The sequence below is a fragment of the Sminthopsis crassicaudata genome, chromosome 1 (genome assembly GCF_048593235.1).
Source record: "Sminthopsis crassicaudata isolate SCR6 chromosome 1, ASM4859323v1, whole genome shotgun sequence".
Taxonomy (NCBI): Eukaryota; Metazoa; Chordata; class Mammalia; order Dasyuromorphia; family Dasyuridae; genus Sminthopsis; species Sminthopsis crassicaudata.
In genome coordinates, this window is record NC_133617.1 from 397422873 (window position 1) to 397437814 (window position 14942).

At 40.6% G+C, this 14942-nt stretch overlaps 1 protein-coding gene across 1 annotated transcript; it reads right to left on the reverse strand.

Moving 5' to 3' along the window:
• Nucleotides 1–338: 338 nt before the first annotated feature.
• ZSCAN10 (zinc finger and SCAN domain containing 10) lies at nucleotides 339–6883 on the reverse strand. Its single transcript, XM_074280345.1, has 5 exons — nucleotides 6479–6883; nucleotides 4323–4521; nucleotides 3992–4065; nucleotides 3383–3440; nucleotides 339–1981 (listed from the first exon to the last, which is right to left on the reverse strand). The coding sequence occupies exons 1-5, from the start codon at nucleotides 6881–6883 to the stop codon at nucleotides 339–341; spliced, it is 2379 nt and encodes a 792-aa protein (XP_074136446.1).
• Between the last annotated feature and the right edge of the window lie 8059 nt (nucleotides 6884–14942).

Sequence of the window (14942 nt, forward strand, 5' to 3'; positions counted from 1 at the left end):
TCTATTAATAATCAGGTCCCAAGGAGGAGTTAATTAGGATGCATAAGATCAACAGCCCAAAGGTCCAAGTCTTTGGGTCTGCAAAATCAGGGTCATTAAAGAAACATTCAGGATAATCCTGTCTGTAAGAGGGTTGTGCATGAAGAGTCCAAGAAGACTAAAAAAAAAAAAAACCAGTTATTTTGTTTCAAGGGAGGAGTGAGAGAATGATGCACAAATGCGGAGCTAGATGAAGTCACTTTCTCTGAAGACTGGAAGTCCGCAAGCAAGCCCAGCACAGACCCCTCTGAGCAGAGCTCAGGATTTGGGTATTGGTCAAGTAAGGATTTCATGGTTGCCTAATACAGAGTTTCCTTGACGTGGGTCCTTAGGTGTCTCATCAGGTGAGAATTCCGGCTGAAGCTCCGCCCACACTGGTTACAGGTGTAAGGCCTGGCCCCGGTGTGGATGGCTTGGTGCCGAAGCAGGTTACAGCCCCGGCTGAAGCTCTTCCCACACTGGTGGCACTGCTGGGGAGCCTCCTTGACGGCCCCCCCCATTTCTGGAAGCTCTTTGCTTGCTTCTGGGGCATTGGTGACCGGGTGGGTCCCCAGGTGGCGCTGCAGGTGGGCATTGCGGCGGAAGCTCCGCCCACAAGCTTTGCAGTGGTAGGGCCTCTCCCCCGTGTGGGTGCGGATGTGCCGGACCAGGTTGGAGCTGTTTCGGAAGCAGCGGCCGCAGGTGTCACAAGGGTGCGGTTTCTCCCCGGTGTGGATACGTTGGTGGCGAGCCAGGTGGGCGCTCTGGCTGAAACTCTCGCCACACTCGCTGCAGCGGCAGGGCCGCTCCCCGGTGTGACTGCGCTGGTGGCGGCTCAGGTCTTGGCTCTGGCTGAAGCGCTTGTTGCACTGGCCGCAGTGATGGGGCCGCTCCCCACCGTGGGTCAGCATGTGGCGGGCAAGGCCCGCCCGGCGCACAAAGTGCTTCCCACACTCCGTACAGGCGTACGGCTTCTCCCCGGTGTGTACGCGGCGATGGCTGGTGAGCTGGGAGCTCTGGCTAAAGGCCCGCCCACAGTCCTGGCAGGAGAAGGGCTTTTCTCCGGTGTGGATCCGCTGGTGAGTGACCAGGTGCTCGCTCCTCTGGAAGGCCTTGCCACATTCACCGCACACGTGGGGCTTCTTCTCCAGGGGAGCTTGCTGCTGCTGCTGCTCATTGGTACCTTGAAGGAGGCTTTTGCCACACTCGGCCCCTTGGAGGGGCTTTTCCTCCGCATGGAGACCCAGGTGACGTTGGAAATTGGCTTGCCGCTGGAAACCCTGCCCACAGATGGAGCACAGGAAGGCGGGTTTGAGGTCCGGCTCTGTTTCCTTGGCGTGGCTGTGTAAATGTCGCAAGAGGCTGGACCGTTGTTGGAAACCCTGACCGCAGTCGGCGCACAAGAAGGCTGTCTCCGCAGAGTGGGTCTGCTGGTGTTTTCTCAGGTGACCACTCTGCCGGAAGCATTCCCCACACTCGGAACACACATAGGGACGTTCATCTGTGTGCGTTCTCAGGTGCAGCTTGAGGATGGAGCCCCGGCCAAAGTTTTTCCCACAACATGGGCACTGATGGGACTTGGGGGAATCGTGGGTTCTTCTATGTGCCTGGAGGCATGACAACTGGGAAAAGCTTACTCCACAATCAGGGCACGTCTTTGGTGTCTCCTCAGGTCCAGAATCCGGCTTATCTTGGCCGTCACAGACTTTTCCTTCCCAAACTTCGTTTTTACTGGAGGGGGCTGTTACTTTGCCCTCTGAAGTGGTAGAGCCCCTCTGAATCTCTTGTACATCTTCCCTATTGGACATCAAACAAATATCCTTGTCCACCCTTTCTGGAAGTGTTGCAGGTTTTTCTGAACCTTCTTGCTTTATTTTTTCCCTATTCTGCATCCCAATTCCAAGCCCTGGGTGATGTAAAACAGACACATAGGTAGGCAACAGGCTCGTCACAGAGAAGGATACTTGATGACAATGTGGGACATGGGAGAAAACCACAAGGCAGAATATGGGAGGTAAAGCGGTAAATCAACTAAATACTGTACTTCAGGAGAGGAGAAAGAAGGATCTTACTCTGGTGTTCCCTCAGAGAGGGGAATGAGGAAGGGAGTGAATGACACTAGGAAGCAAATAGCATCAATGAGATGAACTCATGTACTGAAATTCTTTCCGGCAATTTAGTAATTATAGAATTGTCTATGACAGTGAGAGGTGGAGTGACCTGCCCTACATCACAGAAAGAGCACAGCAGCAGAGGCAGTGGCAAAGGCCATGTCTTATGGCAAAGTACTCTTTCTTTGCTTCCGAATAACAATATAATTTTCACTTGTTGGAGATGACACATTTTTAAAAATTTATTTTGCTTTGAGTCACAGAATTTGGGGACTGCCAGAGATATTAAGATAGCATTTGACTCAACGAGAAGCCCAGGTCACACTCTCACAATAAGCCAATAGTATCCTGGCTGCGAACAGTCTATGCGTCCTATCCCCCATTGATTCGAATTGCCTGGGTTATGATAGAATGTTCTGTTTGTGGCTATTTGTAATGCTTGGAGTGATCAAGGATAAAGAAATGCTTCATATGAATGACCATAAACTAGCACTCAGGGCTGAACTTCTCCTCTCCCTATAATTTCTTTGCTCCTTTCTAGAATCTTTTGGGATAGCAGTGACATAGCTATAGTTGCTTCAGATCCCCTCCTAGTCCACTTTTGCTCTCCTGAGCTATATGAATATTAGCAAAGAGGAAACTTTCTTAGTTTAAGGCAAAAGGAAGATTAAGCAATAGATATAAAGCATTGACTACTGGTCTTTGGTAGTTTTGCCCCCATTTGCAAAACTGTCATTATTTTTTAGAACCTATGTATTAAGACATCAACTATTAGTTGTCCCTATCCTAGAAATGTACTGAGGCTGCTGAGAGTAAATTATTTAGATAATTTATAGGTTAGCAGTATAGTTAGAACTGGGGAATTGGGTCAGATCACTGGCATTTACAAAAGGCATTTTCTTCCTTTTGCCTGGTCTTCCCATTCTAGTTTAAGGCTTCCCAACTGGGGTATTTATGGGTGTGGGTATTGCAGGGGTCAAAGAAGAGCTGTGAGCAAGCAAGAGGGAGGGCTCATTGCTTTAAAGATCTAGTGTGGAGTCTATTAGGGAGCAAGGAAAACACAACAGAAAACAATCTAGTGTTTTTCTTTACATTCCCAGTAATTAGTGCATAAAAATATACTTGGTGAATTGAATTTTACCCTTTCCTTGATGGAATGCTTATTTACATGGGGATAAGTGATTTAAAAAGTCAAATGAGAAGAAATTGCAATACAGATAATGCTCAAACCTTCTATAGGTGAGGAATCTTACCTAGACGGGGTGCAGGCCAGACTTTCTCCACTATAACATCCTCAACAGTCAGGGACTCCTAGAAATCCCAAGAAAGAGAAAGAGATAAAGATAAAGACACAATTGGCTTTCCTCACCCCCCCCCCCACCCTTTCTCAGAATTACAAAAAGAATTATAAAATAGAATGGGGGATTGGGAACAAAGTATATACTGTAGATTTGGAAGAAAGGAGATGATGAACAAAGTATGAGGAAGAGATTGGGAAAACCTACTGGCAGCAATAATTAAGAGACTAGAACAGACAAGTCAAACACTCTGCCTGAATCAGATTAAATTTTTAATCAGGAAATAGAATGCAATTAAAAAATAAGATAATAGTGATGTAGCTTTTTTAGTCAATATATACATACAGGGCTTCCTTTTCCATTTGAGATTGATATAACTGGTCTAAATGACTTATGGTTCTCTTTGAGGGAAAGGAACTGAATTCCCAAAAGTTAATTTGTTGCTAGACTGGGTCTGTTTATCCCTGTCCGTATTCCCATTGCTCTCTTTCTTTCCTCCCTCTTGGGATCCCAATAGGAGTCATTCTGTAAACCTGAGAGAAACGTTTACAACCCTTAGCTCACCAGCACAGTTGCCAACTCCAGGTCTCTAGATCTCTCCTCCTGGGAAGGAGAAGGGCCTTGAGGAACAGTTGAGCCTGAGGGAGGTGAAAAGCATTATTAAAATGTCCATAACTATCTTACAACTTCTCTGCTCACTATTCAGGGCCAATTATAGCAATATGTGGGATAGGAAGAGTTAGGACAACACTTACTGATGAAGAAAAGACCTAGCAAAAACTAACTACTAAACATTGTTCTCCTTTTCCCTGCCATGTGTTTATACCCCTATTCTCTCTCACCTTGGACCATTCCCAAGCTTCCCAGGCTCCCCAGGAGAAACATAGCTCCTCACCTCTCTCTTGGTAGACATGGCATTCCCCTTGTAGGCCAGGAGTTAACTGTTGCTTGGACTTAGCTAGAAGACTCCACTTTCCCTCTTTTGAAGAGTTGGCTGGTTCCAGTTGGAATTTCCGGGGCTCCTCTCCAGTGATCAGGCTTATTGGCTTTTCCGAGGGCACTAGCCACCTGGATGTGTGGCCAAAAACCTGGGACTACCCATAAAGATGAGATTTTAATAAAAGATCATTCATTCCTCAGATAGTGAAAATTCTAAACCCCCTTAAAATAAAGCTACCTCTAGAAAGGTGGGACTAGAAGAAACAAATATTTCATTGAATTCTAGGAATTCTAGGTCAGCAAGGAAAAGAGCAAGAGTGGGAGAGAAGAGAGAAGTTGGGAGAGGTTAATACTATATCATAAATCCTGAAAATAAAACCAATTGCCAGTTGGTGAGATAAAAATTAGACAAGTATTTCAGTGGTTCCTCAATGCGTAATGAATTAAGATCAGACGTTTTAGGGTAAATTCAAAGGTTCCATAATCTGACTTTAATCTACCTTTCCTGCCTTCTCTTACATTATTTCCTCATGATCTGGAATCAGCAAGTAAATTCCCACAGGTTCCCATATCTGATGCCTAGAACGCCCATGTTATACTCTTCCTCCATCTTCTGTTGAAGTCCTACCCATCCTTCAAGACCTAGCTCTTATTGCTATTTCCACAAGCTTTTCCTCCCTACTTTCCAAGTGAAAATGATTTCACTTTCATTGGATCACCTGATGACATAATACTTCATTAGATCTGTGATTTCATAGGTGTGGGAAGCTTTAAGGGAGTTAACTTCTTCCACCAATGCAGTTTGGTACCTTCTTTGCAACTTCCTGGGGCAGAGATTAGCTGATTTGCCCAAGATGACTTTGCCAGTATGAATCAGAGATCAGACATGGAACTGGGCCTTCCCTGCTCCCAAGGTGTCTCTCATACTACTTTTATCATAGTCTCAATCTGTGGTGAATTTGCCTATGTAGCCATTTTATATAATTCCCCTAGACTGTAAGCTCCTAAAGGGCAAGAATATTGCCTTATTTATTTATTAATTCAAGATGGAACACAGTGGTGAACTGATGGACTTTCAGATCATTAAGTGAATAAGTCACTAGAACAAATAAAAGAAGGTCCCTTTTCTAAGAGATTTCTTCCTCTACTTCCCCAAATTCAGTTAGCGACTTTATCTGGATGGGGATTTCCCTCTACTATTCCAATTCCATGATAGCTATGTCTAGGTCGCTCTCGAGGGTCACACATAGCAGCAGAGGACTTGATTCTTCAATACTTTGAGGGTAGTTCTCTATCCACATCCACTCTTTATACTTGTACAGTCCCCACTTCATTGCTTTAGGTATTTCTTCTAGCATAATCTCGTAAGCATAGCTCACTAGAAAAAGAAGGCTATGGAACTTCCTTATTACAACTACACGGATGGTACAAAAGTCTCCACCCCAAGGCACCTAACTCCCAGATCTATCAGCTTTAGAAATCAAAGAACCTCCTGTAAATAATAATCTAGTTACTTGTTTTATTTTTGGAGTAAAAAAAGCCTAGTCTCTTTTCCAGGGATCAGCCTTTCAAATATTTGGACACTTTCACTCAGGTCCCCTGAGTTTGATCTTTTCTGGCTGAACCCTAGTTCACCCAGGTCATGCTTATATGTTCCTTCCTCCCCACCTCAGATGACCCCTGTGTTTATATTTCATCCAGCTGGCCATTCCTTCAACATTAAGTCCCTACTCTATGGAGACACTGAGGGGAGACATAAAAAATTTTGATAAGGCCAGCTGTCAGCTTCAAGGAATATATAGCCTAGAAATGCCTAAAATCTCAGTAGCTTTATTCTATACTGTTGACTCACTCTCTCTAGTCTACTAAATGTCTTGGGAGCTATCTGTCTAGGCATGTAATTCTCCTGTCTTAGATCTGTGCAATAACTGTTTCTGAGTCCAAATGAAAGGAATCTATTTCCCCCTTAAATAACATATTAATGATTGGGGTCATTTTTCTAGCCTGAAGAGATCAGCTTTGGTTATTCAGAACTTCTATTACTCCAGCTTGCCTAATCTTAACCCTCTCCCAAGTAGATTTTATTACAACAAACTAGATTTTTCTTCTTACCGTAGGCTTTGCTTTGCTAAACTCTGTCTGCAAATCCTCCACAAGGGTCACCACTTCATCGCCATTCTTGGGGTGCTTCCCACGCACCCAGTCCTGAATATCTCCAGGTAGGACAAGGAGGAACTGCTCAAGTACCAGCAACTCCAAGATCTGTTTTTTGGTGTGGGCCTCTGGCCTTAACCACTGGCAGCAAAGCTCCCGGAGTCTGTTGAGAGCTTCCTTTGGGCCAGCTGCCTCCTGATAGCAGAAGTGTCTGAAACGCTGTCGGCAGGCTTCTCGTCTGGGCAGACCTCCTCCATGGATGGATTCCTGATCCCAAGAAAACTCTTCAAGTTTCACTGTTGGTAGTTCTTGTGTCAGGGGAGTTTGGGAACGGAGGACAGCCACATTTGGTCTAGTAGACATCATAACCTTGGGTGGGTGGATGGGGAGCCTCACTTCAGTTGAGATCAATGAAAACTTTAGAAACCCAATATCTAGTTCACAATCTACAAGGCCCTTCCTTCTCCACACTTTAACAGGTTACCTGGGGGAAAAAAGTTTCTATCTGGGGTGGGTGGGGATATTGCCTAGCCAAAAAAAAAAAAAAAAAACAAACCACAGAAAGAAGATTAGGAGAAAAATCTCCCCAGCCACTAGACTTCTGGTTAATCTACTTTTAAAGGACTGTTTAAATATGCTAACAGAGTAATTGTTAAGAGTTAATGGGTAGAGGTTATCACAATGGTTAGCCTGGAGGGGCTGGGAATTTTATAAAAAACCGGATTCAGATTGCTAAAGAGTTTGTCAGTTGATAAGTTAGGTAGAAATTGGAGGCCCGGATAGAATGGCCACAGTTCTACAATTAGTGAAGCCAGTAATGTGACTAAAACTGGAGAATCAGAATCAAAAAGGTGAAATTTACTTCATTTCAACAGAAAATAAAGCAACTATAACAAACAAAGGCATTGGGACAGACCCTACACATGCTTCTACTCCTACTGCTAGAGGCAGCATTATGAATAGTGGGTAGGGCATAGAACTTCAGGAAGAAAATAACTTCCCATTGCTAGGTGGTAAAATGAATAGAGTATTGGTCCTGGAGAAATAGGAAGACCAAAGTTCAAATCCAGCCCAAGTATTTACTAGCTGTATGATCCTGGGTAAGTCATTTAAAGTTATCTGCCTCAGTTTTTTCAGTTGTAAAATGGGGATAATATAATACCATCTAGGCTCCATGGTTATTATGAGGATCAAATAAGATGTTTTAAATAGCTACACAAAAGCCGGGTTTTTTGTTTTTTTGTTTTATTAAAATGCCCAGCTGACTTGTGGAATGATTGGGAATAGAATCTAAGTTCCCAGACTCCAGGGCCTAGGACCTTCCATTGTACTATGCCGGCACATTATTTAATAACTGATAAGAGAAACTCTGGAAAAAACAATTCTTATTCTTGAGCAGAAGTGGAATTAGGAAAGGAATACATAATTCCAAGGAAACCGAATTGATGATCGCATCCCAAATGACCCCTTTCATCCAGCTGGCCATTCCTTCAACATTGATTGTCTCTACTCGGCAGACATTGAGGGGAGGCATAAAGTTTTGATAAGGCAAGCTGCCAGCATCACTTTTAAGAGTCCTTAATTTCTTTCAAAGCTCATACTCTTAAGATATTCCTGTTTCCTTCCTCTCCTTCCCTCAAGTTACTTAGTTTTTAAGAATTTGAACCTCAAAGGGCAGGAGCTGTTTTTTATATATATATATGTTTTTTTATCATTGCATTCTTTTTTGTGATTTCCCTCCCCCCCATTTGTACAGTAAGTCAGTATAGACATTTATGATCTACATTGCAGTTAGCATGCAATTCAATGAACATTTACAAAACATTTACTATGTAGGTCTCTGTAGCACTTACTATATGAAAGCCTCAATGATTTCAAAAATAAAAAAACCACAATCACTTGTCTTCAGGGAGTTTTTCTATTATAAATTTTAGATAACTAGTATCTTTGGTTAAGGTTTTACTGAATAATAGTATCAATCTACAAAGTAAAGTTTGGCCTACTTTTTCGAGCCTTTTCTGGCAAGAGGCAATTTTCAGATTGCAGGGAGGTCCGCTATCAGCTAATTGCAGAGCACCCTCTGGTGGTCTAGCCCTCTCAAAACCACTTCCATCCCCCAAACCCAACTTTTTTTTTAGTGTACTGTTTATGGCATTGCTAGACTTCAAATCCAGAGTTCTGGGTCAGTTTTCAGTTATTAAACTTGAGAATTCTCTTAGTGTTGCTAAACTGAGTTGAAGGGAACAATTTTGTTTTAACTAGCTGTGTCCTATGCTTAAAAGGGCTCATCTCTGACTTATTGTTTCCTTTGAATCAGACCAAGCCCCACCTTTTGCTGAACGCTTTTTCCAATCTTCCTTTATCTCACTGCTGTCCCTCTAAAGATTATTTCTAAATTTATCCTGTATTTACCTTGTTCAGATAGCTGTTTGCTATTTTGTTTGTATGTTTCCTCTCCCATTAGATTGTGAGTTCCTTGAAAACAAACAGGTTTTTTTTTTTGTTGTTGTTGTTGTTTTGTTTTTTTGTTTTATCCCCAGCTCTTAGCACAGGTCTGACTATGATTGTAAAGAGACTTCAATTTGCAGCTGGAGACCTAGGTTCAAATACCTACAGCTACACATCACCTATGTGACTTTGAGCAAATCACCTAACCCCTCGACTTAGTTTCCTTAAGGGTGTGCATTAGATGATCTTCAAGCTCCCCTTTCTAAAGTTTTATTATCTACAGTTCTGAGCTTTGTTGTTGTAATGCACAAAAGAGAGAATGTATTGCCGGAAGTAGCATTGAAATAGTACTGATATGATCTGGTCACCTCTTGAAGTTAGATGAGATTGGTTTTCCCTTTCCTTGGCGTGATAACACCCTTTAGAGAAGAAGTCCTCTGCACTGCTATTTTTACATACTTTTACACTAAGATGATTTCATCCTTCTATAGATTACAATACTTTTCTTCCACCACCCTTTCTTCCCTCTGCTTTGCCCATCTGCACTACCAGCCTGATTCCAAAGCCTCCTATATTTCAGCCTCTTCCAAAAGTCCAGACTAATGTTAGTTAGCATCATTTACGTATGAGAATACAAAGGGCAAGGTTTTGGGAAGGGAGGTCTATTATTTGAGTTCAAAGACAGGGTTGACAGTTTTCCCAGTAGAAACTCAGCTCTCCTTGCCTTTAAGACTTTGTAGAGAGTAGATGAATATTCTGTATCTCCTAACACTGTCCCAATGTAGTGGAAGTAACACTGAACAATGTGGTCAGAAGCCATGGATTTGAATCCAGATATGGTATTACAAGATTCAGTTGTTGGGTTTTTTTTTTTTTTACATGTAAAATTTGGGTGGATAGTACTTCTGCATTCTATCCCACAGAGTTTTTGAGAGGAAAATTTTTTTGCAACCTATGAATGCTGTAGAAATTCGTACTATAATTACTAATGTTTTGGAAAGGCATTGAAATGAGAGAACTGGATTCTATTCCTGGCTCTACTTCTAACAAGCTATGTGATCATAGCTACCTCTTTTTCTCTAGGATTTCTGTAAAATGGAGGGGAGAAGATAGATTAGATAAGTTTTCTCAAAATTCCACTTTGGTTTTGTTTATAGAAGCAGCAGGAAGTCCAGGTTCAAATCTCTGCTCTAATATGTCATAACTATAAGTCTCTGGGCAAATCACCTTTTAAAGCCTATTTCTGCAAGTATAAAATTAACACGATGATATATTTCTATTACTCATTCCACTGTGGTTGTAAAAAACCAAAAATAAAAATAGGTTAAGTGTGAGTTGTAACTTACAGTTCTCAGTCATTAACATGACTAGCTAATTCTTTTCTCTTCCCACAGTCCAGTCAGTCTGATTACATATTCATGACAGCAGTCAGGTAGATGGAATTGGAGTCAGGAAGCTGTGAATTAGAATTCTTCCCATGCCACTTATACATCTGTTACCTTGGGCAAGTCATTTAACTACATTTAACTACAGTTATGTTGATTTGAGCCTAGTCTGTGGACTTGGCCACATTCCTTTCAACAAATTTTTATAAAGCACATACTTACTATGTGCTTACTACTATGAAAGAAACATGGTATGGACCATGAGGTCCTTGACAGTCTGAAGTCTATTATATGAATTTGGAAAAAAGTAACAAATTTATGGTAATGTTGATATGATGTGAAAATGAAATGAGAGGTACAACATTCATAATCCATATTGAAACATTAAAGCTAAGAAGTATTTTGCATAATCAACTAATTTCTTATTTTCATAAGGAAGAAACTGATACCATTAAAAGGAAAAAGAAATAGTTCAAGATTGGTTACACCATGACTTAGTAGCAAGATCAGGAAACTCATGTCATTCATGCTACCTGAGGGAAAAAGCTTTCCTTCTCATCATAGAAAGGATTAGTTAATTTCATTAACTATTCATTTTTAAAACTGTGGGAGTCACTAATCATGAGGTGAAACACAACTGGAGGGGGAGCATAGAATCAGACATTCAGGGAAAGTAATTCTAAAAATATACTTTCCATACTATGCAATTTTGTCTAAAACACATTTTGCTCAGTCTGAAGTCTATTATATGAATTTGGAAAAAAGTAACAAATTTATGGTAATGTTGATATGATGTGAAAATGAAATGAGAGGTACAACATTCATAATCCATATTGAAACATTAAAGCTAAGAAGTATTTTGCATAATCAACTAATTTCTTATTTTCATAAGGAAGAAACTGATACCATTAAAAGGAAAAAGAAATAGTTCAAGATTGGTTACACCATGCTTGTACAATTGGGATAATAATAGCACCTAACAAGGTTGATATAAAAATCAAATGAGATAGCATGTAAAATATTTTGTAAACCTTAGAGCACTATATAAAAGCTAGCAATTATTATTTGAGCAAAGGGATGCTGGTAGCATAATATACTTTGGTTTTGAGATAATTTGATTAAATTAGGTACAAGGTAGTTCTCAACTGCAAAAGTCTAAAATAAATGCTGAGGAAATATAGTACCACTGTGGCTTTCTCCATCATTGTGGAGAAGTCAACCTCTCCAGACTTTTTTTTTTTTTTAATACATATTGTCTACATTATACTCTGATATACAAGACAAGGCACAATTTCTGAAACATCGCATGAAAAGAGTTTTTTCATATTGCTTGCTTCTTCTTAAGCATTAAATTCCAACTTTTAATGTCATGATATGAGTTTTTGTGTTACTAAAGGAATAATGTTTCAACCCATAGCTAGGTTCCAGGGTTACAAAGACAAAAATAGCAACAGAGTTTACTTTCCACTAGATTTGAATTCCAACTTTAAATTTATGTAACAACAAATACTTCTCAAAAGCTTACAGTGAGCCCTATCTCAGTTAGGAAATGTTAAAAAAAAATTCTGATGGATAACTCAGACCTTGTTCTCATGGAGCTCTCTAACATGGGAATAAGATATGCAGAATATATGACTCTTAGGGGCTTTGAACAAGTTGAAAGATTAAAGTATGAAGCTTCAACAAAACATATAGCTCCCTGTTCAGGGAGAAGATTTCCCTACTAATACCACATTTGGGAATGTGAAAATAGATATCTCTTGGATGGGGTGTGAGCCAGTGACTGGATACCACAGATAGCACATTTAGAGTGACTAACTGAATCATAAGTTATGTTGATTTGAGCCTAGTCTGTGGACTTGGCCACATTCCTTTCAACAAATTTTTATAAAGCACATACTTACTATGTGCTAACTACTATGAAAGAAACATGGTATGGACCATGAGGTCCTTGACAGTCTGAAGTCTATTATATGAATTTGGAAAAAAGTAACAAATTTATGGTAATGTTGATATGATGTGAAAATGAAATGAGAGGTACAACATTCATAATCCATATTGAAACATTAAAGCTAAGAAGTATTTTGCATAATCAACTAATTTCTTATTTTCATAAGGAAGAAACTGATACCATTAAAAGGAAAAAGAAATAGTTCAAGATTGGTTACACCATGACTTAGTAGCAAGATCAGGAAACTCATGTCATTCATGCTACCTAAGGGAAAAAGCTTTCCTTCTCATCATAGAAAGGATTAGTTAATTTCATTAACTATTCATTTTTAAAACTGTGGGAGTCACTAATCATGAGGTGAAACACAACTGGAGGGGGAGCATAGAATCAGACATTCAGGGAAAGTAATTCTAAAAATATACTTTCCATACTATGCAATTTTGTCTAAAACACATTTTGCTCAGACTTTAGAAGTAGAAAGGCTCTCAAAAACCATCTTGGTTCAATTTTCTCATTTTCTAGGTGGAAGATAGTGAGAACTAGGGGAAAACACTTATTAAAGTCACCTGGTCAGAATGAAAGAATGGGAAGAATTCAGGTTTTCTGTTATGATTCTTAAGCCCAGAATATTTATCACCTCACCCTTCAATGCTTATCTTAGGGATAAGAGGTTTAGATAAGGAGAACGATTGGGTCTCGACTTCAGAGATTCATTTGGTCCTTCTCAAGGAAAAATAGGAGCTGCAAAGGGTCAGTTGGAATAAGGTTGTGGTATGTATGTATGCATAGAAAGAGGAGAAGGAAGCTGAGGGAAAGTAAGAAAAAGGAAGGTGGAAAGCAGAGTGTGAAATAAAAAAGGAGAAAATAACTTGATGTATAAAGTCTATCCTGTAATATCTCTAAGGAATAGTTGCTTAGAGCTTCATAGAGTCTTACAAAATTTATGGAAAATAAAACCATATTTAGTATTAATTCAGACACCAAGAAAGTACAAGCCCATTTCACAGAAGTTTCAGCTATTCACTTTTTCTATATTGTTCTAGAGCAGGCTTACCAAAAAAAAAAAAAAAAAAAAAAAAAGGATTGGGTAGCTGGCCTAATATGTGGGCACCTTCGAATCCACACTTTTTCTTTTAGTCATTTCCAATCTTGTTTGAGATAAATCTTCTCCTTCCTACCCCCGTCCTATTCCCTTCTCCTTTTCTTCTTTCCAATCACTTTGGTACATCTCATGTCAAGCCCACACCCTTAGTCCCTCAGACTCACCTTTCTATGGGGAAGCACTTGATTAGGGTTGGGAAAGGCAGAATTTTTTTTTTTTTTTTAATGCCTGTAGGATTTCTCTTCCTTGGGGTTCCAAGAATCAATACCCTGCCACTTCCACTCAGGCTGTTCTGAGATGTGTGAATGAATGGGAATTGGAACAGGAAGTTCCCTTCTCTAGTTCCATGCAGGTACTTAGAGGGTCTTCAAAGCTTTAACCCTTAATGTTCCAGTTATTGGGATAAAAGCCAGTAAGTAGTAAATGAAAAGGAATTTCTACAGTACAATATAGAGCAGACTCATTTTCCAGGGCTATGGATATACATGAATTTTTCATGACTATGCATGTGAACAATTCCACCTGCCACCCTCTGTTCTTGACACTGGTTTTTATCACTACTAATTAATCATGCCATCTGTGACATCTATTGCTGAAATCAAATTATCTCCTTGATTTATTTTCTCTTGTCTTGGCATCCATTTCTCTTGCTTTTTATCTACTTAGTTCTAGTTTCTCCAAGCTAATGGAAGGCAAGACATTATTGTATCATTCTATTGGGCAATTGGCTCCTAGTTGGCAAATAAGAAATCTAGAGCTAAGGAAATCGACTTTTAATGTCCCCTCAATTCCAAAGCAGGTTAAGGAAAGGAAAACTGAAATGGGAATTAGGATAGTGAAGAGAGAAAACCGTTTTGTTGGGAAGAGAAAGACTAAGGGTAGCTATGATACCCTTGATTTCAGTGCTTTGGTGTTTTTCTGTGTCACTCACCCATTACACTAATTCCCAAGCCTCAATTCTGTATGCCTGGACTGTCTGCTTTCCTAGGCTCTGCCGAGAGTACTTAGATAAGGATGTAGACGTTTCAAAAGTCTCTTTTTCAAAGGTCTCGGTCTGGTCTCCCGCCCCCTCGGTTTTAGGAGGTATGGTAGTGTAGAAAAACGTGGAAAGTAGATAAGGAATAAGAATTGAATTTAAATTTCCACTTTATGTGGCTTTTGCCACAGTGACTTAGGCAAGTCACTCAACTTCTCCCGGTTTCAATTTCCTTATCTGTAACTATCTATTAGGTGACTTTGTACGTGCCCTTCCATCTTCAAATTTATGATCCTTTGAAATTGCATGAGGCTTATTGCTATGTTCCCCCCGGAAAATCACTCTTAAGTAACTCTCAGAGAATCTATTTCCCCATCTGTAAGAGGGGACCAGCACTCCACTTTCGAAGGGTATCAATGGTTTAAATGCGAAATGCCAACCCTGCTGCGCCGAGCTGCCGTGGTCGGAACTGGAGCGGCGAGGAGCCCCACTGGGGAACAGCTCCCACCAAGGTTAGGGGCAGGGGAAGGGGCGGAGTCGAGAGACTCCCGGGGCCCCGC

What these genes read in the sequence shown, in the direction of transcription:
- ZSCAN10 (XM_074280345.1), bottom strand. Translation starts at nt 6,883, where the DNA reads ATGTCTACTAGACCAAATGTGGCTGTCCTCCGTTCCCAAACTCCCCTG. An exon ending in CCATGTCTACCAAGAGAGAG is followed by an intron (nt 4,066 to 4,322) that starts GTGAGGAGCTAT and finishes CACCTCCCTCAG; the next exon opens with GCTCAACTGTTCCTCAAGGC. An exon ending in TGGAGTTGGCAACTGTGCTG is followed by an intron (nt 3,441 to 3,991) that starts GTGAGCTAAGGG and finishes TGGGATTTCTAG; the next exon opens with GAGTCCCTGACTGTTGAGGA.